Here is a 24,134-nt window from a genome sequence, read left to right as displayed (position 1 = left end):
AACCGGTCTGTATGTGGGATCCGAACCCTCGGGCGGGAGCGCTGCTGCACTTCCCAAGCGGCGCACTATCCAGTGCGCCACCGGGCCGGCCCAGGTTCATGAAATTCTAATCAGCAACAAAGTCTTCCCAACTATTCAAGTGTTCATCCCCCCATCCACTTTTTGATGAACTCTCATAATACTCTTAGTCTTTTTCATGGAATTTAACAATTTGATAATGGTTTGTGATATTTTCTGATTATCTTGCTGTGAATAAGGATCATCTCTTGAAAAATATATTAAACTCCTCAAAGATTAGGACCATATCTGATTAATCCTACATATTTTTCAGAGCACCTAGTTTAGTATCAAGCATATAAAAGCTGTATACATAACATTATAATTTGACCAAGAATATAAACATATAACATGTATTTATTTTGGAATGGCGCAGTGGTGATTTTGTCTGTTTTTTTTTTTTTTTTTCCTTCACCAAACTGAATGAGCAACTTTACTAGGCTTCCAGGAAATCTCTACTGCTCTATTTGAATGTCGATTTTTTTCCTCAAGATTCCCTGTATTTGAAAAATGTCAATATCCAACTATGTTCTTTAATTTAGATGACTATGCTTTGACATTGTAACAAAATTTACTGGAAGAGGAAGTTGAGAGGAAAGTGAGGTTTTTTTGAAACAACAGCTGAAGAAAAACAAATTCTTTAGAAAATGTTTTATTTCTGTCAGTATAGGACTTACAGTAAAGAAAAAAGTATAAAATATTTTGTAGATTTTTGTTTCTTCTAAGGCAGTACCAAATTTCAAGTCAATTATCTGGTAAACCAGAAATATATAGCACTGTAATTATGAGAAAGAATGTTGTCAAAATTAAAGTGCACAACTGATTATAAAAACAATCACATACTAATAACCAAAAGCTTCATAAACATGCTGAAACCTAGGCATTGATTACTGAAACAGGACCATGGACAACCTTCATTATGTCAATCCAAAAACATGCTAGATGAATATAAGAACAAGTAATTGAGTTGTATTTAAAAATATATGTTCTCTGAAAAGCTGTGCTTCTAAATATATCATGGAAGGGGGATAGATGATGCCTGAATAGTAATATAAAAGTCAAATATTCTTATTTATAGTTACACAAATTCATAATTCAAGTGTCCATGATTACTATATTGATATCATTAATATTTTTCCCTAGTTTATCAAATGAGAAAGCTTAATCTATACAATACAACTGTTAAGGTCTTAAGAGATACTTGCATGTTAAAAATGTCATGTTTAATTTAATTGTATTCCATATTTATCATGCCTTTCTTTCTTAGTAGTTTAGTAAATAGTTAAGGTCAGGAAATAAATGTTAGAAATCTCCTTAATCCCTATGATTTGGCACAGTGCTTAGTACTTTAGACACTCTACACAATAAATGATTTCAAATAAAAGTGTTAATTATTGAACTTTGCCTCTCTAAAAGGATATATCATTGAATTCTCATGACATGTTTTTTCAGTCAGAGTGTTTAGCCTTTCAGAGCTTTCACTGAAAAAATTCTTCTGTACTATCAAGTTTAGTAGTGCTACAATCTAGGAATACTAACATGTCTGAAGTTTAACTAGTTAAAAAAAATGCATTACCCTTGGAATATATGTAATTTTCTAGTACTCATACAGAAATTTATCTTATTTTACTTCCATTCATGAGGTTTTTTTAACCCATTTTTCCATTTAGCAAATATTTATTAAAGGTCTACTATGTGCCTCATGCTGTGTAATATGCTGTATATACAACAGTGATGGATAAAAGAAAGAAGCGGAGAAACTGACAAAGGTTTTACTCCATTTGAACTTATAATCTAAGGGGCTAACCAGATAGAAATTTTGAAATTGCTATGAAAGAAAAAACATAATGCTCCAAGATATAAAAGGGGCATAATTTAGAAAAGGGGTCATGGAAGTTTTCTTCGAGGAAGTGACATTTAAACTGAGACCTAAATGATGAAGAGCATGTGAATGAGTTATCTAGTCACAGTGAGAGCATCATAACAAGCAAGAGGAAGGTGAATAGTAAGGTATGAAATTGGATACTAATCAGGAAACTGGTCATGCAAGATACAGACTGTGGGCTTTATGTTTATAGAAGTGGAAAACCATGATATCATACATGCATACCCCACGGAAAACAAAATCATTACTTGAAATAAAATAAATTGTCAAAAGTTATTAAAATACTATGCACGTTTATCCTAATCTTATTTCATATGCTATGTTTATGCGTCCTCCACAGAGCACTAAATAATACACATGACACAAGGAAATATTCACAGATATGGTAGCAGGGGATATTAATGATTATAAGTGCTCTATATAATTAACAAGAATGGTACAATAAAAATAAAGATGTAACACATATATATAATTTGATAAATGCACACGTGATAGTAGTTTATATAACTAATTTAATGCTAACAGCAACTTTGTAAAGTTGGTACTATTATTATCAGCATTTTAAGAAGGTTATACTATTTGTCTAAAGTAATACAAGGGTCCAAAGTGGCTGCAGGGGACAAAACTAGCTAGTCTGGCTCCAGATTCTATTGTCTTTAGGTTGGATTCAGCATCAGTTCTGCCCCTTGCAAACTTTGTGAATTTGGACTAATTATTTGTCATAATATTTACTCAACTTTTTTTTTATATAAAATTAAGCTGTAAGCAAGAAATATTTTCAAAGTTATACCTAGCTCTAATATTCAGTGACCTACGAAACAATATAACAAAGAGAATCGTATCAGGAATACAATTTTTTGTGTGTTTTTTACTTAAAATCATTTTCTACATTAAGAGCAGTAAGAGGTAGTTTCCCTGAAGCTGTGAAGTTACAACTCATTTTGAGAAAGAGGTATGTGATACAACACTTTGTGTATGACAGAGAGAATTCTTTAGTCCAAACAGAGCACATTTCAAGAATGATGCCTTTTCTAAACTGATTGAGGGTGTATAAATTGAGGGAACTAAATTCAGTCAATATTAGGTGAATCCCTACTGTATGTAAGTCATCACGCTGACCACTGATAGTTAGATCATTAAAAGTTCCTATCCTAAAGGAATTTACAGTTCAGTAGGGTAAACAAGTACATAAAAGCTAAAATTTAATGCAAGACACAACTAAATGTGTAGGAGATGGAGCTGTTAGGTAATTAGACATATGGAAGCATAGTGAAAAGAAAAATTAATTTTGACTTGCTAGGAAAATAAAGACTTTATTAAAGAACACTGGAATGGCATGCCAAAGAATGAATTATAAAAGGGTATAACCTGGATCAGGTTATTATTATTAACACTGGAATGGCATGTCAAAGAATGAATTATAAAAGGGTATAACCTGGATCAAACCTTAAAACCTGAGAGAGATGTCAACAGGGATAGAATAGGAAGGACACTCCATGCCCAAAACAAACAAATCAAATCAAACTCTGTATGTTCTCAGGTTGATTACATGGAGGGATGTAGCAGGGAATAAGACAAAAACATTTGAGAGTATCACATAGATACTCTTGTTTGCAAGTGTGGAGTCTGGAACCTTCATTTGGTGGGTTTTTCCAAGAGGATGAAGATCTGTTCTGACTCATTCTTTGAATAATCATTTGGAGCAATTCAGGGGGGAATGTGTAGAAACAGCCAGGTTACCAGTCAGTCTTCTGTAGTAGCCTAATTTATGGCAGCACATACAGGTACGGGAAAGAAAATGACGGTGGGAATGCAAACTGGTACAGCCACTTTTAAGACAGTTTGGCCATTTCTCAAAAAAGTATTCTTACCGCATGATCCTGTAACCCCAGTCCTTGGCATTTAACAAAAGGAGTTGAAAATTTAGGTCCACACAAAAACCTGCATACAGATGTTTGTAGTAGATTTGTCCGTAATTGCCAAAACATGGAAACAAACATATTTCTTAATAGGAAAATGGATAAATAAACTGTGGAATATCCAGGTAATGGAATATTATTCAGCACTAAAAAGAAATGAGCTATTCATCAGTGAAGAGATACAGAGGAAGCTAAAATGCAGATTAATAAGTGAAAGAAGCCAATCTATAAAGGCTACATACTGTATGATTACAACTATATGACATTCTGAAAAAGGCAAAGCTATGAAGACTGAAAAATCAGTGGTTGTCAGAAAGTGGCACAGAAGAAGCATGGATAGGCAGAGCACGCTGGTTTCTTAGGCAGTGAAACTACTCTGTGTGATACTATAGTGATGGAAGCATGTCATTACACATTTGTGCAAACCTACCGAATGTACAACACCCAGAGTAAACCCTAATGTAAACTATAGACTTTGGGTGACTATGATGTGTCAATGTGAGCTCATCAGTTGTAACAAAAGTACCACTCTGGTGGGTGATGTTGATAATGGGGGAGTCTATGCACATGTGGGGGCAGGGAGTGTATGGGAAATCTCTGTGCCTTCCTCTCAATATTGCTGTGAACCTAAAACTTATCTAAAAAATAATGTCTTTAATAAAAAAAAAATGATGATTGACCAATACATTTTGAAATAGTAATTGCATAAACTGAACACTAATCTGGGCGTATGTAGGTGAAAGAAAGGGAAAACAAGCATGACTCCAAGGTTGCTCGCCTCCTGCCTGCATAACCGAAAGACCAATGGTGCACTTCACAGTATAGTCGCCTCCAAAGAGGACTAGGTGTGTGTTTTTGAGTCTGTGTGCTTGTGTATTAGAAGAAAGATAATGTATTAGTTAATTTATCTTAGAATATGTCCAATTTGATGTGATTGTCAAAAATCCACATTTTCATGCCCACAGATACCTGTAATATTATGCTCGATGCTCAGGGCAGAGGTCATCACAGATCATTTAACTTTAGGGGATGCAGGTACACATACAGGTGATGATTAAAAACTTGGGAATAGATAAAAAAGAAGAGAAATACATAGAAAATTTTGAAGAATGTTAATATTTAATGGATGAGAATCAAACAATATTTCTCAGCCAAGAGAGAGCTAGGATGAAAACCAGGGAAGTTTTTCACAAAAGAATGAAGTTGAGAGTTTTACATAGATTAGTAACTGAAAAATGCTTCTGAGTTTGACATTTAGAGATAGACTGATGAGATATATAATTTTAGTGGTGTGATGTGAGTGAAATATAGATAGATAGAAAGATAGATACAGATATAGATAGATAGATGTAGATATGTAGGCACTTGGATTGCTTGATAAATTTAGGTAATTTTATTGATAAAGTGAAGGATTAGAGTGAGACAGCAACATGAAGAGGTTCTATCTGGGAAGAGTACTGAGACCAGGGCACAGGGATATTTAAGAATGTTTATAGGCTGCTACAGGTTGAATTGCGTTCCCCCAAGATTCATGTATTAATTCCCACTGTAACAGTGTTGAGGATGGGAAATTCTGTTATGGTAATTAAAAATGAGGCCTTTAGGAGACAGTTAGATTGTGAGGACCATGTCCTTATGAATGGATTGATATGTTCATGGAGAAATGGGCATGGTTCTGGTGACTTTATGAGGAGAACAAGTGAAAAGCTTGGTTCTCTCTTGTTCAGCTATTTCACAATATGATACCCTGTGTCCCTGTGCAGAGTCACCACCAGTGAAAAAAGCTCTCACCAGATGCGTTCCCTGGACTTTGAACTTCCCAGCCTCTGAAACTGTAAGCAGTAAATATCCTTTCTTTATAAATTACCCAGTTTCATATATTTCTGTTAAAAGCAAGAGAAACTAATACACAGGTCAAAGGGAAGGAATCAGCAGAGAGGAAGAGATTGCTATAGTGAAAGAAATGGAATATTTAGTGCAGTACAGGGATGGGAAGGAGTGGATACTAAAGCAGTGAAGAGGAATCAGATGCATGACAAGAAGATAAGGAAATTGAAGAATGAGAGAAATGGAGAGAGGTGGGGTGGGAATCAAAAGATTCAACTTCATATAGGAATTCATCATAATGACTTAAGAGATATGATTATTTAGTGTTACAAAAATATTGTTCAAGTTTAAGGCAGTGATTCTCAAAATTTGCTTCTCTAATATAGAGCTGCTTAATTTTCTTAAATAAAATCTCTTCGTGTGACTCTATTATAGGTGGCCAGATCATGTAAATGAAAACATTTCAGGGTGGAGTGAAGGCATCACTACTTTTAAAAGTTTTTCAAGTAGAACTCTTATATTCAATTAGGACTGAGAACCTTTGATTTAAGAGAATTGCAAAAGTTTGTGAATAGTGTCTACAGAGTACGATTGAGTAGTTTGCACCCAAAATTTAAATCTACATCTTCAAAATATTAAAATAGCATATTAAAATCTGCGTCTTTGATATAGGGCAATTAGTTTTTCCAGAAAACTATCAGTGTATAAAATGAGACCTTACGACAATAGAGCATGATGTCCGTTAGCATTGTTGTGTAAGATTTCATCGATGGCCACAAAATGGTCTTTTATGCAGCATAAAATAGGCTGCATGAATAGAAAACAAAACAAAGCAAAACTTTTTTCTCTCATGCCAGTAATTTTTTCTTAAACATATTATGGTCTAATAATGTGATTACATTTTAGTTCCAATTATGGTAGTAAAGATGATGCTTGAAGATAATACTCCTCTAAGTGTGGTTCGTGACGCATATATGTGAGAATCACTCTGCTCCTTTTTTCAATGATAAACATAAGAGATATACATAAAGTCAGAAGTCCAATTCATAACTGAGAACTTTTAACAAGGACATGGTTACATCTTTATAATCAACCTGTCTACTTCTTGTAGGAAAGGTTAGCTACTTCATAGTAAGAAAATAGTGTACTCAAATAATTGAGTATGTACTTCCATAAGGCCAAAAAAGTCTGATGGTTGTGTTGAAAATAACATTATAATTACAGCTTTTAATTAAACCTGTTATCTGAGGTTCTCTGTTCTGGAGAGTGCTCATTGTCACCTTTGTTTCTAACACATGCACTCTTTTTTTTTTTTAAATCAAGTTACTAAGTAAACAGTAAACTGACTAATCTTCTCTTGGGTTAAAAGGGGAAAGGTAGGATTGATGAAGGGCTGGGAGGGTGGAGCATTGGAACCCTTGAAGGGCACTTGAAGATCACAGTTCTGAGTAATTTTTCTTTGTTTTAAATTTTTTCTACCATTGGGAAATTTATTTCCGTTTATTTCTAGGCTCTTGGAGGATATTCTGTAGTCATGCCATTCTTTTACCACATACTGGGAATAACATGAAAATTCTAATTCTAAAGCTTCATTTCTTGGTTTTAAAATAATTTTAAGAATTGTAGGCATATAGACACAAACAAAAATCTCTCTTCATAATCTGCACAGTTCAGGGAAATATATAAGATATAAACCTTTAAAAGTAAGGCAAGATCGGTTTTACAAAGAGGTACATAAGGGAAATTAACTTTTGTAGCATGCAAATGGCAGAAATAAGCTTTTGATTCCCTAAGGCAAAAATTTTTGAGATAAAGTTACACCACATAATTGCTTCTTTTTCCTAGTTACACTTTCCAGTTTCTTGCTGACTGTTTTTCTATATAAACTTACTTTCATTTCTAATTATGTCATTATAGAGATGAGAATCGGGTCTAATTAAATAAGAACATGACAATAATTGTCATTCCTTTACCTGAATAAACTATATTTCTTTTACCTATGAAAGAGTGCCTCAATAAAGAAAAATGTAGTTCTCTTTGTCCATCAATTGACTAGATATAAAGGTCAATATATTTACACCTTTCCATTCACTCGTGTCTTCATTCACTCATTCCTGCTTGTCTTCAGGTCCTCTTTTCTTTTATCCTAAAATAACTATTTATTAAGCTTCTCCTATATTAAGCATCTACTCTATGTCAGGCACCATGGATAGATACAGAAGCTATGGATACAGAAATTAAACATAGTTGTGCCCCTAAAACAAATTGAGAAAAACAAATAAATTTCATCGGTGCAGCAGATGTCATACCAATATATTAATAAAATGTATTGTGGCAGTTTAAAACCTTTTCTCCCCTGTTACCACACATACTGCAGAGGATATTCACAGGATATTCACACATGGGATGAATGTTCAGGCGAATTCGCAGTCTCTAGGCTATTATGTCAACCATTTCCATATAACTCAAGAAAGCATATCTTAATTCATAAATAAAATAGGGATAACATTGAGTCATTTCTAATTTATGTTAACAATTAAATGGTGCAAAGTTGGTAATAATTTATCTCTTGAATATTTACTGCATAGGTAATATGTCCATCAAGTGCTGGCTCCTAGTGGCAGACAAAGAAGACAGTTGCTGAACTATTGGAGTTTTCAGTTTGAGGTGAGGGAAAGAAAAGTATAAGATAATTTCAAATTGTTATAAGGGCTATGATCTTGATGAGAGAAAGATATAGAAAAAGAGTGTGTGTGTGTGTGTGTGTGTGTGTGTGTGTGTGTGTGTGCGCGCGCGCGAGCGCGCGCACGTGAGCTCACGTGTGAATGTGTGAGCTGGGGCACTATTGACACCAAGCTGTTAGGGAAGTTTTCTCACTATATCATTGTGTTTTGGCTACAAACTACCGTGTTACTGCTCATTTGCAAGTACAGGAACTACTAAGGAAGAATTACTAGGAACTACACTACCTGCCGAAAACTACTAAGAGATGCTTTCTTTTAAAGAAAATAATTTAGAAGGATAAAAAGCAAGTAATTAAGCCATACATAGAAGGAAAAGAATTGAAAGCAGAGTAAAAAATTAAAAAATGAGAAACCATGCACATTTAGGTAACTGGAATTAGTTCGGTCAGACTAAACTTCTTTGATTTACACTCAGAACAGTGAGAATACAAAAAGGTTTTGTGCTAACTTACAATTTATTTAAATCTAATAAATATAGTTAATGGTAAAAATAAGACAAATCAAAGACAAAAATTTTGCCTGATTTATATGTTTTCTGAGGCATGATTTACTACCTAATCAAAATTTTTCCTGCTATAATTATTCTATTTTATCCAGGCAACCAACATCGAATGGGATCACCCACTAATTTATTAATGCATCTTTATATTTATCACCAAGAGAAATTTAATCAATTTCTAAAATAGTACCAAGTAATTTGAAGATTTAAAATACATGTTCAATATACTAATTAATTATATTCATTATATTAATTTTTTAGAAATCATTTAAACAGGTCAATTAGCTATGTTTATACCTAATAACTAGTTAAGTCAACTTCAAAGTTCATACTGATATACTTTCATTTGAAAAGTAAATATAAATGTAAAGCTTTTAAAGCTAAATTATGCAATGCAATAAGTCTGAAATTCATTTTTATTCCTAAAGCAATTTCTTAAGGAGTGCATTGTGTGATATGGAAATAACTGCTTTGAGTGTATCCTCATGTGACATGGGCAATTACCTGTATGACACTGTCCCCAGGGCTCATATCTGTGTAAACATGGACATCGTAGGATATTTCAGGGAAAGTTGGAGTGTTATCATTTGCATCCATCACTCGAATATCGATGATAACTGGATCACTTTCTTGTACACCATCAAACGCTGTTATCTTTGGGGATAGAAAAATACACGGAATAGAGAAGTCGTGCAAATATAAGCAGTACAGAATTCACTCTTACAATTTAACAAGCTTCTTATATGTAATGAACAATTTTAAAAGGGTACTAAACTGTTTTGCTGAAAAAAGAAAGTAATAAAAATATAATACTACATATTTTAAAGGTGTTTTGATGTGCTAAGAAGTAAGTATTGAGGATCTTATTCTACTCTTAGTGTGTTCAACTCTAGCACATTTTACATAAGCAAAATGTCCTGGAGGTTTAAAGTGGGTCAAAATAACATTGCTGATTCTTATGAGTTAACTACAGTATAATTCTAAAAAATTAAAGTATTCTTTGGTTTTACAGATTTTTTATACAATATAATAGCTACTTGCACAGTCAACATGTTTTTATCAGTCGAGAAAGTAGACGACCTAGATATATAATATCTTATCCTAGTAATTCACAAAATGGCAATTTTTAGGGACTCATTGTCATTAGTTAATAGGGATATCTTAATTACTTTATCAACATTTTAAGAATGCCTGACAAGCAAAATCAGGGCTGCAATGCCATCACTCTTGTCTAAATGACTTCTGAAATCCACTGTGTACCTAAGTTTTAACTGTCACATAAGGATTCCTGGAAATTCTGTTCTTCTGCTGTGTAGTCTTCTCCAGAAATAACTCCTATGTAAATCCCGCAGCTTGTGATTTTCTATCAACTCATCTTTCTCTTAAATCTGATTTAAGAATTTGGATATAGTTAAAACTTCCTTTTTAAGCTGTGTTTACCTCTCAACCCTACTATACTAGTTGTATATTTTTTCTTATCTGCTGATAACTACTTACAATCACACTTTACATTTTCCCCTTTGATTAGCCTAACCCAAGATTTCTCTACCTAAGTACTCCTGACATTTTGGGTCAGGTGATTCTTTGTTGTAGAGGGCTGTTCTGTGTATCATAAAATGTTTAGCAGCATTCTTTACGTCTACCCACCAGATGCCAGTAGCCTCCCCTCGCAGTTTGACAACCAAAAATGCCTCTAGACATTGACAAATGTTTACTGGAGGAAAAAATTATTCCCAGCTGAGAAACACTGGCTTACCAGTAAGACAAAATTTAAAATGCAATAGCAACAACCACAAAAAAATTAGGAAATAATTCTGTATTTTATAGATTCTAGTTTATATCTCAATTTAGGTCATTTACAAGTCTGTGGTGAAGAATGAAATTCCCAAATCATTGTTTTCATCCTGAAAAGCATGTTTCTTCTGTGGGAAAGGATGTTCATATAGCTATATGAGTCCAAACTTAGGAAAAGGAAAAATACATGTGAAGTCTTTTTTGTTATTGATTTTCTCTCTGGTATTACTTGAAAATATTGTATTTTTCTCCTGAAGACATTGACCTTTTTGGTTTTGAACAGACATCTCTTTCAGTTACACACATCCATATATATGAATATGAAATCTCCTTACCGAAAAGGTGTAAGTTTGCTGTTCTTCCCTGTCCACTGGCTGAAGTAAGGTGAGGTAACGAGTGACACCAGTCTGTGTGACAGTGAAGACTGAGGTGTAATCATTCAGAAACAGGTGAAGCTCTGGGTCTTTTGTCTTCAAGAAAAAAAAAAATGTCATTATTTAACATGATGAATAAATAATGCAGCTATTTAGTTCATTACCTGAAAATTAATTTTTGAAATTTAGGACACAAATATACATTTGTATAAAGAACTTCTAAAGAAAAGAGAGGTTTAAATAGATATTTATTCATAAATGAGATAAACTATACAAAAGACAGTGACCCATATTGTGTAATACAAAATAATGAAATAAATATTAGTACAAGGAGTCTTCAAAGAATTCATGGAAACACTATTATCTTTAAATTCTATTTTTCCACAAATCTTTGGAAGTAGCCTTTTATAATTAATGTGAAAAAAGGAGGAGGAAAAAAAAAGAAAACAACCCAATTGAATATGTTCTTACTGATTGTTTAATATCAATATTTTCTAGAACTTTACTGGACTAGAAAAATAAGAAATAAGAACAGAAAAAGAAATTTGGAGCCCAGAGTTTTAGCTATAGGATTTTATAATTCCTTCATTTATAGTAATAAACTGCACACATGTATGTTACCATCTTGTTCTCACTTATATTGCAAAATAAAAATGAAATTGCTTATGTATATTATTCATTACCTCTAAATATCAGGCATGATCTTTCTCATTTTAATGTTGTCAAGATTCTCCAAAGGGAAACATAGTCTTTATTTTAATTAAAATATTTCAGATGATTTGATTGAAAATATACATGAATTTAGCACATGTGTCTAGATAAAAGTCATAATACTTAAGCATGAGAGGATTTCAAAAGTCCAGACTAAGAGATAATTAACTCAACACTGGAAACCCTTTATCGCACCCCTGAAGGATAAGACATTATTCCCCGCAATTCAGAGAAAGAGCAAAGACAAATTAGGACAGTTTGGATTGGTGTGTGCATAATAGGAAAGAAAGGTGGTGGGGCAAGTACAAAGGGAATACTGAAAACAGCAGACTATCAGGAAGGCTATGAAAAAGAGAAAAAGGGATTATATGGGAGGTAAGGTGTTTTTATAGATTATGGTACCTTTTAAAATATTATGCATAGTATGATGTGAAATGCATTTTAACCTTTTAGAACACTTTTCTATTTGTGGTATCAAGGGCTGAGGACAAAACGGAGAGTAGAAAATTGTTAAGCATGTGTTAATTTGAAAAGAAATAAGACATTTTTAAAAATTTCTATGTAAAAGTGAGAAAGTTGGAATGCACACTACTATAATAAAAAGTGGACTGATTTGATCCCCACTATACTTAAACGTATACATCTTTTAAAAGCTGCAATATGTGTACATTTCAAATAATTTGAAATGCATGGTTTCATTTGAACCTGAAACAATTTATGTATTCATAATATTCTGTGGTAGCTTCCGTGTTCAGGATTTTGATTTAAAGTCAGCATGTTACATTTATCTTGAACAATTAAAAAAATAGGTAATAATTTTCATTGGTCTTTTATAAAATGGTCAAAGATATTAAGAGATAAAAGTCAGGAGGCTTTACACTGATATTTTCAGAAATTTCAGTTTTCATTTCACTGTCATGAGCCCAATTACTCAGAATGATTACAAAGTGGGGTATTTTGGTTAATCAAATATGTTAGTTAATAAAAAATTAAGTTATTTATCCACAAAAGGAAGTTATAAGATGCATGTAACTAAACATATTTTGAAACACAGTTTTGAGGATTCTTGTTATTTTGTTACATTTTAGATTCAATTCTGATGAAATTTGAATATGACTTTAGAGATGATAAAAATGTTACTTCACATGCAGTTTTAGGCAATAAAAAACAAAATAGGAGTGTCTGCCAATTTTTTTTTTAAGTGTTTATCCCTTGATTTTACCCACTCACTAAGCTTTTCAATTCATATGTTTTTTTTGTTTGTTTGTTTGTTTGTTTTCTCTGAGTGTACCAGCAATGATGCCATTTAAGATGTATTCTTTTGCACAAACCTTTAGGTCCTAGTAACACAAGCTGAGAAAATTTTACTATGTGACTTGCTTGTCAAATATTTATTTCGTTCCTTTTGTTTCAATCCCTTCCATCATTCTCTATTACCTTTGTACCTTAGTCCTCTCTTAAGTTCTTTTCTTCCATTTAACTGTAGGTGTATTCATTTATACATTCACCATATTTTTAAGCATTTTTGTATGTCAGGGTATTGTGATATAATACTGCAATGACTGTTGGGATGTGAACCAGCATGTACATATGTGACTATATTATAATATGGTTGTGTCACAAACAACCATTTTGTTTTACCAATTTTATGAAAAGTCTCAAAATTTTTATTGTCAAATGCTTCCCTTTTGAAGGTGATATACACATCGATACTCCATAAACAGACTCTCTCATATTAGATAACTAAAGACATTAAAGACTTTTTGATAGCTTAAATGTATCAACCTCTTGAGTCCTTTTATAATAACTAGCTGCAGATTAAGATAACATTTCCCAGACAGTAATTATTTGTTTAATGTGGAGATAATGTATTACATAAATCTAGCACTTTAGCTGACATATTATAGTTCAACATAGTCTGTTTTGCACAGTTAAACTTGATTAAAATATAACTCTTTGAAATTTATGTTTATTTAAGTTCATAGCCTTTTATATGTAGGTGAGGATACTTCAAAAATTGTGGAAAATAGAATTAGATAATATGAATATTTCCGTGAACTTGTATATAACACACATGTTGGCGAATACTCTAGTATTTCTTTAAGTACTAAAATTCAAAAGGACATATTTGGAAATGTTCAGCAAATTATCACTAAGTGTTCAATATATTTATTTATTTACATTTATTTTTTATTGGAACATAGTTGATTATACATACCTGTAGGGTACAGCATTGATTATTAATACCTGTGTGCCATATGTGATGATCAAATCGGGATAATTTGTACACTCTCCATTATAAAATGTAATCAATTTTTGACACCCTTTAGCCATTCCTCCTTTTTCCCCTTTCTCCTTCCCTTCATAACCTCAGTTATGAATACATTTCCTTCCCTTAAAAGTTCAACATATTATTGTGATTGTTGTATCTTTCTTTCACTTTTTATTAATTTGTTTATTGTTTTTTTTTTTCATTAGCTCCCACATATAAGTGAGGATATGTGCTATTTCCCTTTCTGTGCTTGGCTTATTTCACATAACATAATTTTATATATGTTCATCCATGTGTTAGTTTTATTTCTAACGATAATATTAATTTTAGATATAGTATGAGTATTCAAAAAAGTACACCATATAATTTTATAAATTTTATGAAAATTTTATGTTATTTCAACCTAAAATTTCAATGGATACATGTAAATACCAACAAAACTTCTGTTTTGATTGACAATATTTATAGTTAAAGATTTTGCTGTTCTTGACAAACAACTTCAGCTATATCAAATTTTTGGTAAGAAATAATGGGCATCTCACATTTCCTTCTCATAAATTTCTTTTAAAACTTAAATTCTGTCTTTGCCTTCTGCCTATACAGTTTAGATTTCACAAATCTATTTGAATTTTACATTACTATAATTGAGGAATCAAGTTCAGTCAACATTTCTATTTTTGTAAAACCTCTGACATTGTAAGAGTTCCATGCTCCTAAGTTTTATGGACTAGAATATGAATGACAAAAATGCTCTGGCTTAATATTCTAATAAAGGCAGTATCTATTATGCAGTCACTGTATCTATAAATTTATTTAAAATAAATATTAGTGTTCTAAATCAATATGTACACAGAGAATTGATTAACAAATGTTCTTTTTTTTTCCCTTGGCATAAAGTAATACCTATTTTACCCTAAAATATCATTCGGGAAGTATGGTATATTACTTCAGATTACTATGGTATTTTCTGAGAGTGTAAAATAAACTCTGATATACAGTCATAACAAAGAACAAAATACATGCAAATTAAGTGTATACATAAGTAGAAAGAAAATGAAACTTATGAATGTAAAACAAAAATATCCCATCATATAGAAGAGCTTTGTACAAATATGGCAGTCTACTGGATTTGAGACCAATTTGAAATTTCTAATTTGAATAAAAATATGATATAACACACACACGAAAATCATATCCATGCTCATATATACATACATTTAACACAGAAATATATACATACGTATATATACACACACACATATGTGCAAAATATATATGTATGCATACTTATGTGCATACATATAAATAATAAAGCATACCCCAAAAAAGAACACAAAATTTCATCTTGTCTGTCAATTTTAATTAATTGGCAGTAGTTGTCTGATGAACTTAGCTCAAAAGGGTTCAATCCCAAACACAGAATTGTTTAAAAAGAATGCCATAATGAATTAGTAAAGTTTGTCATAGACTTTACTTTTCTTGTATTCAAGAAAACATTTAATAATTAAATCATCTTTGTCTAAGTTCACAATGAAATTTGGATTCTACAAAATTTCAAGTACTGCAACCAATAATATGATGTAAAAATATTTCAGTTTGTATAAAGTAGTTATAGCTGTTTTTTTCTTTTTTTTCTTTTTTTTTTTTTTTTTTGTCCTTTTTGAGACCGGCCGCACCGAGCTCAGCCAGTGAGCGCACCGGTCATCCCTATATAGGATCCGAACCCGCGGCGGGAGTGCTGATGCGCTCCCAGCGCCGCACTCTCCCGAGTGCGCCATGGGCTTGGCCCTAGTTATAGCTGTTTTAAAAGTGATAATAAAGTAATGATTACTTGTTTTAGTGGAAAAGAAAAAGAACAAGGAAATGAACCACAGCAATTAACAAAGGAACAATCACAAAATTAATGCCTAGTACCTACAGGAACTCCACCAGATGGAACCTATATGAAAATTAGACGTGAAATAAAAACAAATATAAATGATCACAACTGTATATATGACATATAAATGTACAATAGTAGAAAATTGTTAAAATAACTATTTTCTAGTAGATTTAAATTATTAACTTTTTCCAAAGTGTATATAATAACTTTTTGCTTAATATTTTGATATGCATAGGATGAAATAATAATATTCATAAAGCAAGTACATAATACCCTTAAGAGTATATGAAAATACATTTCAAAGATTCCTTTATTTTGAAACAATAACACTCTATGTAGGGAAATTAATTGACATGGAATTATAAGTAAATCATTGTTTATTTATAAGCCAAATGGATACATTTTGTTAATTATTGTTTCCTGGTTATTTTTTGGTAACCAGAATTCATAATCAGCTTTTAGGGACTTTGACACTGAAAACATGGTTGTATCCGATATGTCTTTTACATACTTGTGCATTTCCTACTGTTCTTATACTGTGAACTATTTTGAAACTATGATGTAGTAAGACTACCTTGAAAAGAAGATAATTGTAAGTGATGCATATGTATATATACACACATACATAAACATATCTGCGTATCCATATCTATATATCCATAAAAAAGTAACATTGATACAAATGTTTCTGTTTACTTTTGTTTTCAGTTTTACTGTGACCCTTATGATTTCTTCTAACTCAAATCTATACTGCAAATAACATCACAATTAAGCAGTCCCTGCTACTAATTCTTAAATCTTTTTCCCACTTTCCACTGAATTGAAGGAAGAAATACAACTTAATTTTTGGACAAATGGATCCATGTTGGTCTACTTCTTGTCATGTTCCTTCTGGCATAGCTAACCTTGAAGTATCTCATGACCGCCAATCCATGCAGTGATAATGCCTCTTTTCATGCTTGAGGCTCTTAATCTCCATTTCTATGGATGACACCTGTATAAGGTGACATGTCAATGTCTCTTTATGCTGATTATTTTCACTATTATGACTGTCAAATACAGCTAGATTTTACCATGTAACACGAATTTTGCCTGTGAACTGTAAGAGCCTTGAGATTTTCTTTTGTTAATACAGATCTTTAAATACCTTAGCAACAAGCTCTTCTGCTATATAAAAATAAAGAATGGCAGGCCTGGAAAAAGAGATGATTCAGAAGAAGATAAATCCATCTTCAAACACATTAGTGACTATTTCACAGATTTTTTTCTGGTTGCGGGCATATGGAAAAGTTAAGGAATAATGAGTAAGTTACAAGAAGGCTGGTTTCAGCTTAGTGTGATGAGGAGCTAAGAATTAGAGTTAACCAGCCACCGAACGGGCCATATTGCGAAATAGTTAGTTCAGTATCATTAGAATTTTTGAAGCATATGTTAGAGATCCTCATTTCTTCAATCATATCTGAATTTAGTAGTTCATTGAAGAATTACTAAAATCTATTAAGTGCTGGTAACTATGTTAGGTATTCAGGATACAAAAATTATTAAGATACATGACCTATCCTCAAGAGATTTAAACTCAATGTAGGAGAAAGGTATATATTGCAAACCTGGAAGGATAACATTAGAGTAATTCACAGAGTTGGACATGTAACTCAACTTAGACAATGAATACTTCAGAAAATATTCTTGAGTGAGGGAATGCCTGACTAAATTCTAAACACTGAGTATAAGTAATCCAAGCCAGCCTGTGTGATGAAAGATGAAAGATTTCAAGTCATAGAAAATGTCCCAAAGATAATTAGGTAAGATGCACCTTGGCATATGCAAAAAACTGCAAGCCATTGCTAAATGTAACAGGAGAAGAAGGACGTTTTGGAAATTAAGGCAGCAAAAATGTTCAAGTACAAAGATACAGAAAGCCATGTACCTAAGCTTGAATTTTCTCCTGTAAAGAATTAGGCACAAAAGTATATCAGGCACCAGTGTGATATAGTGAGATTTGAGCTTTTAAATAAATCATTCTAGTGGCTGAGTGAAAAATGAATTCGATAAGAAACAAAAGGTAACAAACATATCCAAAGATAATTCTAGTAAAAGAATGATAGGGTAGTGGTTTTAAAGATGAAATGGATTACGAAACAAAAGAGCTTGAAGATATCTAAGTTGTGGTGAGTAGAGGACATAAAAATTAAGGAAGACTCCAAGGTTTCTAGCTTGAGCGTCTCAGTGAAATGTTACATCAATTTCTGGGGAATTAGTTTTAGGAGTACATTTTACATAGCGTAGGAAGATGAATAAAACTATCTCTAATATTCTATAAATTTATTTAAATTACAGATATACAGAAACTGTATAAGATATTTTAGAAACCTTTGTCACTAGGAGATTAGATGTACTTGTTCACTTTCTGGACACCTAATGATACTCATTCCCTATAGATAATTTTAGAAAGAAGTTGGGTCTATAATAAACAAGTGACCAGATGTCTAACTACTGGAAATTTTTACAAAATATTTTAATCATGCCACTGTCCATATACATGACATCATCTTAGTGAAATGTTCTCTCCATGCATGTCTTCACTAGCCCCAACTGAAGATGAGACCAAGGCAGCAATGATTGCTACCATGTAGCTGATGGAACTAGAGGGGCACCTGGTGAATATGAGCCTCACAACGTTACGCAGCTATTACATGGCAGAACCAGGAGTCAAACCTAGAGCTGTCTAAAAGTCCTAAATCCTAAAACCCATCCCTTGGAAACGTCTCAGAGCATTTAGTAGGCATTGTAAATCTCCAAGAGTAGAATTTCAAGTAGTGTTTCCCAAAATTTTTAGACCCAAAAGTTCTCTCCACTTCATTTCATCATTGCCTGTGAGCCCTACTGTCTTTTATAAAGTTTGTTATATCACAATTTAACATTTGTAATTTTAAAGTGAAGAGACAATACAGACAAGTAAGTGCCCATACGAGCAAGCATCAGCCTTAGTGTGCAACCATTGTATAATATAAATACATTCAGCAAGTATAAATACATAAGTTTTGCTATTGTGTGAAAACAAAAACTGCATGACTTTAGGATTTAGCTTTTTCTAACCACTGTGTCCTTGAAGGTATTACCTAAACTAGCAAAACTTTCAATTTAACCCATCATTGCTTAAAGCATGAGTATATATTCAATTGAAAAACGAAATAAAATCCACATCAAAATATGTGGGACTTCTCCAGGCTTGCAAAATGTATTAGCTTAGCTTAGGATAAAACTTATTAAGGTGACTCTGGGTGTTTTCTAGTGAGGATTCACTAAATGAAAGATTTTTTTTTTCCTTGTGACTCATGAAACCCATAAAATTTGAGGGGATCCATAAACCACCAGAACTGGTAAATAAAATTGTGTGTGTGTGTGTGTGTGTGTGTGTATACACACACACTTTTCTAAGAAGAAAGCCTATAGAGTTAATCAACATTTATTGTAGTCAGATTACAGTCAGAGTATATAAAATATGTAGGAGCTCTCTAGACTAATGCTTAAAATCAAGGAGTTTGTTTCCTGTAGACTTTGGCTCAATGTCCAGCTCTACCATATACTAACTCTGTGATCATAGTAAGGCATTTAAAGTAGCTTCAGTGTTCCCTTCTGCAATGTGGGAAATTGCATCTGTTTGCTGTAGGATTTAAGAGAACTAATGTGTGGGAAATTGCATCTGTTTGCTGTAGGATTTAAGAGAACTAATGTAAGACAAAGCATTTACTATATTGTCGGGCACATACTGAGAATTCAGTGACGATTAGCTATTGTTAAAACTTGTGATATGAGAAGAGATGGGAAAAAAAAAAAAACAGTGAGACTAAGAAGGACAAAAAAGGTGGGATAGAAGAAGACAAGAAAAAAATAGGAGCTATGAAGAGTAAAATAAAAATCTGGTGGGAAGAGATGAAATGCCCAAAATACCCACAAGAGTTGCCACAGCCTCTGCTCAGGGTCACAACATTTCTTTAGAAAAGCAAAAAAAAAAAAAAAAAGTCTGATCTGAAAGTGCCCTCTTAGTTTACTAAAGAGGTGATAGAGCTCTGTGTGATGAGATATCCGGGATGTTCTAGAGTTGAGCTGTCCAGATAGAGACATGTGACTATTTATATTTAAGTTCACTAAAATTAAAATACAAAAGTTATGTTTTTAGTTCTTCTCATTTCAAGTCCTCATTAGCCACATACAACTAGTGGCTGCTGTATTGGACAGCACAACTACAGAACACTTCCATCATCACAGAAAGTTCTATCAGACCCAGCTGTTGAAGTGGGAGAAATCGCTGAGTCACAATTATTTTAAGTTTCAAGTGACAGAAATAAAACAATGCAAAAAAATTATATGTGTACACACACACACACATACATGTATGGAAATACTGTGGCAGTCTGCAGAATAAAAAGCAAATCTTTAGGGATTGGAATAGCTCTGGGTTCATAATTTAAAAACAGGGACCCAACAGGCCTGTCTTCTCTGCGTGTGTCTCTGAGGCTTCATTCTCTCCCACTGATAATGGCTTTCTCTGTGATGTTAGCAAACTTGGCTACAAGGGCTTCAGATTTATTTCTACTTCTTCAATACATCATGTCAAAGTCTTCCAGCTCCTTCTCCCCACTCCCTTTCCCAATACATTCTGGTAGGACTCAGGCTGGCCTGGTATAGATTTTCTGTCCACTCTTGCTAAGGAGGTAAATACTCTGATGTGCCCATCTTGGACCATTTCCCACTCATGCAGGTAGTGTTGATAACAACAAAAACAGAGGACAATGATGTGTGAAGGACTGTCAGCATCAGCACAGCCACCGGCAGAAGTGTGAGTGAGTCAGCTGCCCCTCCAGTGTGTTTTCTTTAATAACACACCACCAGACTGAATGAACAATCTGCCAAGAACACACTCCAGGGCTGCCTCGAAGATTTTTATACTCATTTAGCAATGCCATTATTTTGTCCTAATCAGCAATTATATAAAACAGTTTTCAACCTATATTAATACAAAAGATTGCCCTGGTGATTTAGCAAACCCCAAGTGAAACATTCATTTTCTTCCATTTACTGAATATCTGAAAACTGAAAACGAACAGTTATTGAATTCATGCATACTTTTTTAAATATCCTTGACATGGAATTAAATTATAATTCTAAGACTCATTATACTGACTTTTTTCATTGTTTTATAGTTTATGTAGCCATATCTTGTAATAATTCCTAGTAACATAAATATACCAACAGATGTGTTAAAACAGAAGAGCAAAAATACATGTTTTACTTACGTCTTCTATGTCTTTGTCCAAAGCTACGATTTTTAAAGGAGTGGTCAAATTTAGACTGTCAGAAATGGTTGCTCCCACTGGGGCAGATTCCAGGATATAGCCTTGATAACTGGGCTTTGTAAAATATGGGCTCTGATTGTTTTCATCCAGTATTTCTATATGTAGACTGGCAAAAGCAGGAAGAGGATGGCCATTGTCCTGTTCAGCCTAAGAAAGAAAAAAAAAAGGTTAAAAAATTACAAAAGGTTAAAAAATTACATGTTATGGAGTCCTTTTGGAGCATCAATTTTCATGTTATATATACGGATTCTCTCTTTTTTTTTTTTTCCTTTTTGTCTTTTTTACTGACCGGTAATGGGATCGCAACCCTCGGTGTCGTGCCCGTACTGGGGACCGGCAACGGGATCGCAACCCTCGGTGTTGTGTACTGACCGGTAATAAGGTTAAAAAATTACATGTTATGGAGTCCTTTTGGAGCATCAATTTTCATGTTATATATACGGATTCTCTCTTTTTTTTTTTTTCCTTTTTGTCTTTTTTACTGACCGGTAATGGGATCGCAACCCTCGGTGTCGTGCCCGTACTGGGGACCGGCAACGGGATCGCAACCCTCGGTGTTGTGTCCACACTGCGCTCCGGTCTCCACATGGGATCTGAACACTCGGCAGGAGCGCCGCCGTACTCCCAAGAGGCACACTCTCCAGTGAGCCACCGGGCTGGCCTTATGGATTCTCTTTTAACTACTATCTTACAAAAAGAAAAATGCTTTAAAGGGTCATTATAAAACATAAAAGAGGAAATGAAAATCCAGAGAGGCTTAATCAATTGCTTGATCTCCTGTCTTCAAGCCCAATGCATATTTAAAAAAAATAAATACTGCAATGAATTATTACAATTGTTATTGCACACAGTAAGGAGAGACAACTGTATTCAAATAGTTAGACAAAAAATAAATGAAGATATTTGAGTGAATTACTGATAAAATATTTAAATAAAAGATGAAGATAGAGAAAAAGATTTATAACCCAAATAAAGTCCATACTTATTTTTGTCTCTTCCATGTCTTCCCATTCCACAATCTCTGCTATAGTCTGGACATTTGTGTACCCTCAAAGTTCATATGTTGAAATCCTAACCCCCAAGGTGATCGCATTAAGAAGTGGGGCCTTTGGGAAGTGATAAGGTCACCAAAGCAGAGCCTTCATGAATGGAATTAGTGCCCTAATAGAGTCCCAAGAGAGATCTGTTGCTTCTTCTTCCACCATGTGAGGACATCGCAAGAAAGACACTTCTATAAGGAAGTGAGCTTTTACCATAAACCAAATCTACCAGAGCCTTGATCTTGAACTTCCCAACCTACAGAACTGAAACAGATGTTTGTTGTTTATTAGCCACTCAGTTTATGGTATGCTGTTATAGCAGTCCAAACAAACTATGACAATCCCCAAATAATCCATAATTCTATATAAAGTTAAAAGATTAAGGCTATATTTATTTCCCAATGAAAGCCCCCAAAAGCATCCTATAAAGGACAAAAATAATTTCATTGTAATGTTTTAGTAGCTATGGGATTTCAAATACTACTTAACCAGAAATACACTACTGAAGTCAAATTAATATTCGTGTATTATTATATTTGTGCTTTTTTTTCCTCCTCCGATGTTTAAGAAATTGATAACAATTTCTATTTCTAATAAGTTTTTTTAGGAAATCTATCACATGGTCACATTATGAATGGGGAAACACCAACCCTAGACTTTCTGTTTCTTAAAAAATGTATCTTACTATATAAAAATTAAAAAGTTTCAGGGAAGATTTTATCACAACTAACTTCTAGAAAATTTCCTCCAAGCTTTAAGAAAAACCATTAATAAAATTCAATAGTATATATATTTACTGAAATGGATTCGAATTATCTGTCATGAATTTTCATTCATATGCTTTCACCCTTGTTAGAATAGCTTTATTTTTAAATCAACTGAAAGTAAAACACGTTATCCTAAATTCTGTAGTGCTTTTCTAGATGAAACAGTAACATGTTGGCTATAAAGGTTTATAAATAGTTCAGATAGATATCTCCAATTGTTTAATCTAGATGCAAGAACGTGGGCCTCTAAAAGATAATTTTCACTTTCTTCTAATTGTAATTTAACATTTTCATCAATTAAGAAGGTAGGTAATAGACCACAGTGATGTTTGGCAGAATTGGTGACTTTGTACTAAGAAAAATCCTCATATATTTGTGCTCCACATTATTATTCATATTGAAGATATGTTGAAATATTATACTAATTAATAATATGAAATTACGGTAATTAATAAACCCATAATGAAATAATGCTGTATAACACATGATAAAAACTACTTTTATTTGTTATTTAATATTTTGATATCTCTATATCAATTTTAGATTTCCTTTGTGATATTATGTAGTTTATTTTATACATTTAAATTATTTGGCAGTCGAATACCAAAATGGTGCACAGCACAAAATATTTATGAGCCCCTGCTCTACACGCAGGAGGACAGTACTGGAAAAGCATATGGCTCTGTCTGGAATTGTCCTTCTTCACACAAAACCACACTGACACCATCAGTATGGATGAAATCTTTCTGCATCCAGCAATTATGATTAATTTGTGCTGAGCCATGGATGTTCTAGTGACTTCCCTCTGTGACATACATCAGGTTTTCTAGAGACAGCTGACCAGGGCAAGAGGTACATGTTTTTTTCACTGAGTGAAACTAATTGGTCCATATGGGGTTCCAACCCTACGACCTTGACTTGTGTAAAGCAGGGATGCTCTGCCTGACTCTTGCTTTGAGCAGTTCATGCAGGCAAGTCATTCTGAAAAGACCTTTTTTTCTCTCTC

General features: G+C 33.1%; 1 protein-coding gene across 1 annotated transcript in view; it reads right to left on the bottom strand.

Moving 5' to 3' along the window:
- LOC103599321 (protocadherin-15) overlaps positions 1-24,134 on the bottom strand; it is a gene marked incomplete at both ends in the record, with an annotated part of 204,472 nt that overhangs the window by 136,922 nt on the left and 43,416 nt on the right. Inside the window, 4 exons of the mRNA XM_008583428.1 lie at positions 9,436-9,585; positions 11,061-11,195; positions 16,001-16,021; positions 21,262-21,468. Of these exons, the coding sequence (XP_008581650.1) occupies positions 9,436-9,585; positions 11,061-11,195; positions 16,001-16,021; positions 21,262-21,468 (513 nt within the window). The remainder of the gene's footprint in view (positions 1-9,435; positions 9,586-11,060; positions 11,196-16,000; positions 16,022-21,261; positions 21,469-24,134) is intronic.

Source organism: Galeopterus variegatus, unplaced genomic scaffold, assembly GCF_000696425.1.
Source record: "Galeopterus variegatus unplaced genomic scaffold, G_variegatus-3.0.2 Scaffold2913, whole genome shotgun sequence".
NCBI lineage: Eukaryota > Metazoa > Chordata > Mammalia > Dermoptera > Cynocephalidae > Galeopterus > Galeopterus variegatus.
Note: the sequence above shows the minus strand (reverse complement) of the source record. Positions and strands in the feature narration are given on the sequence as shown.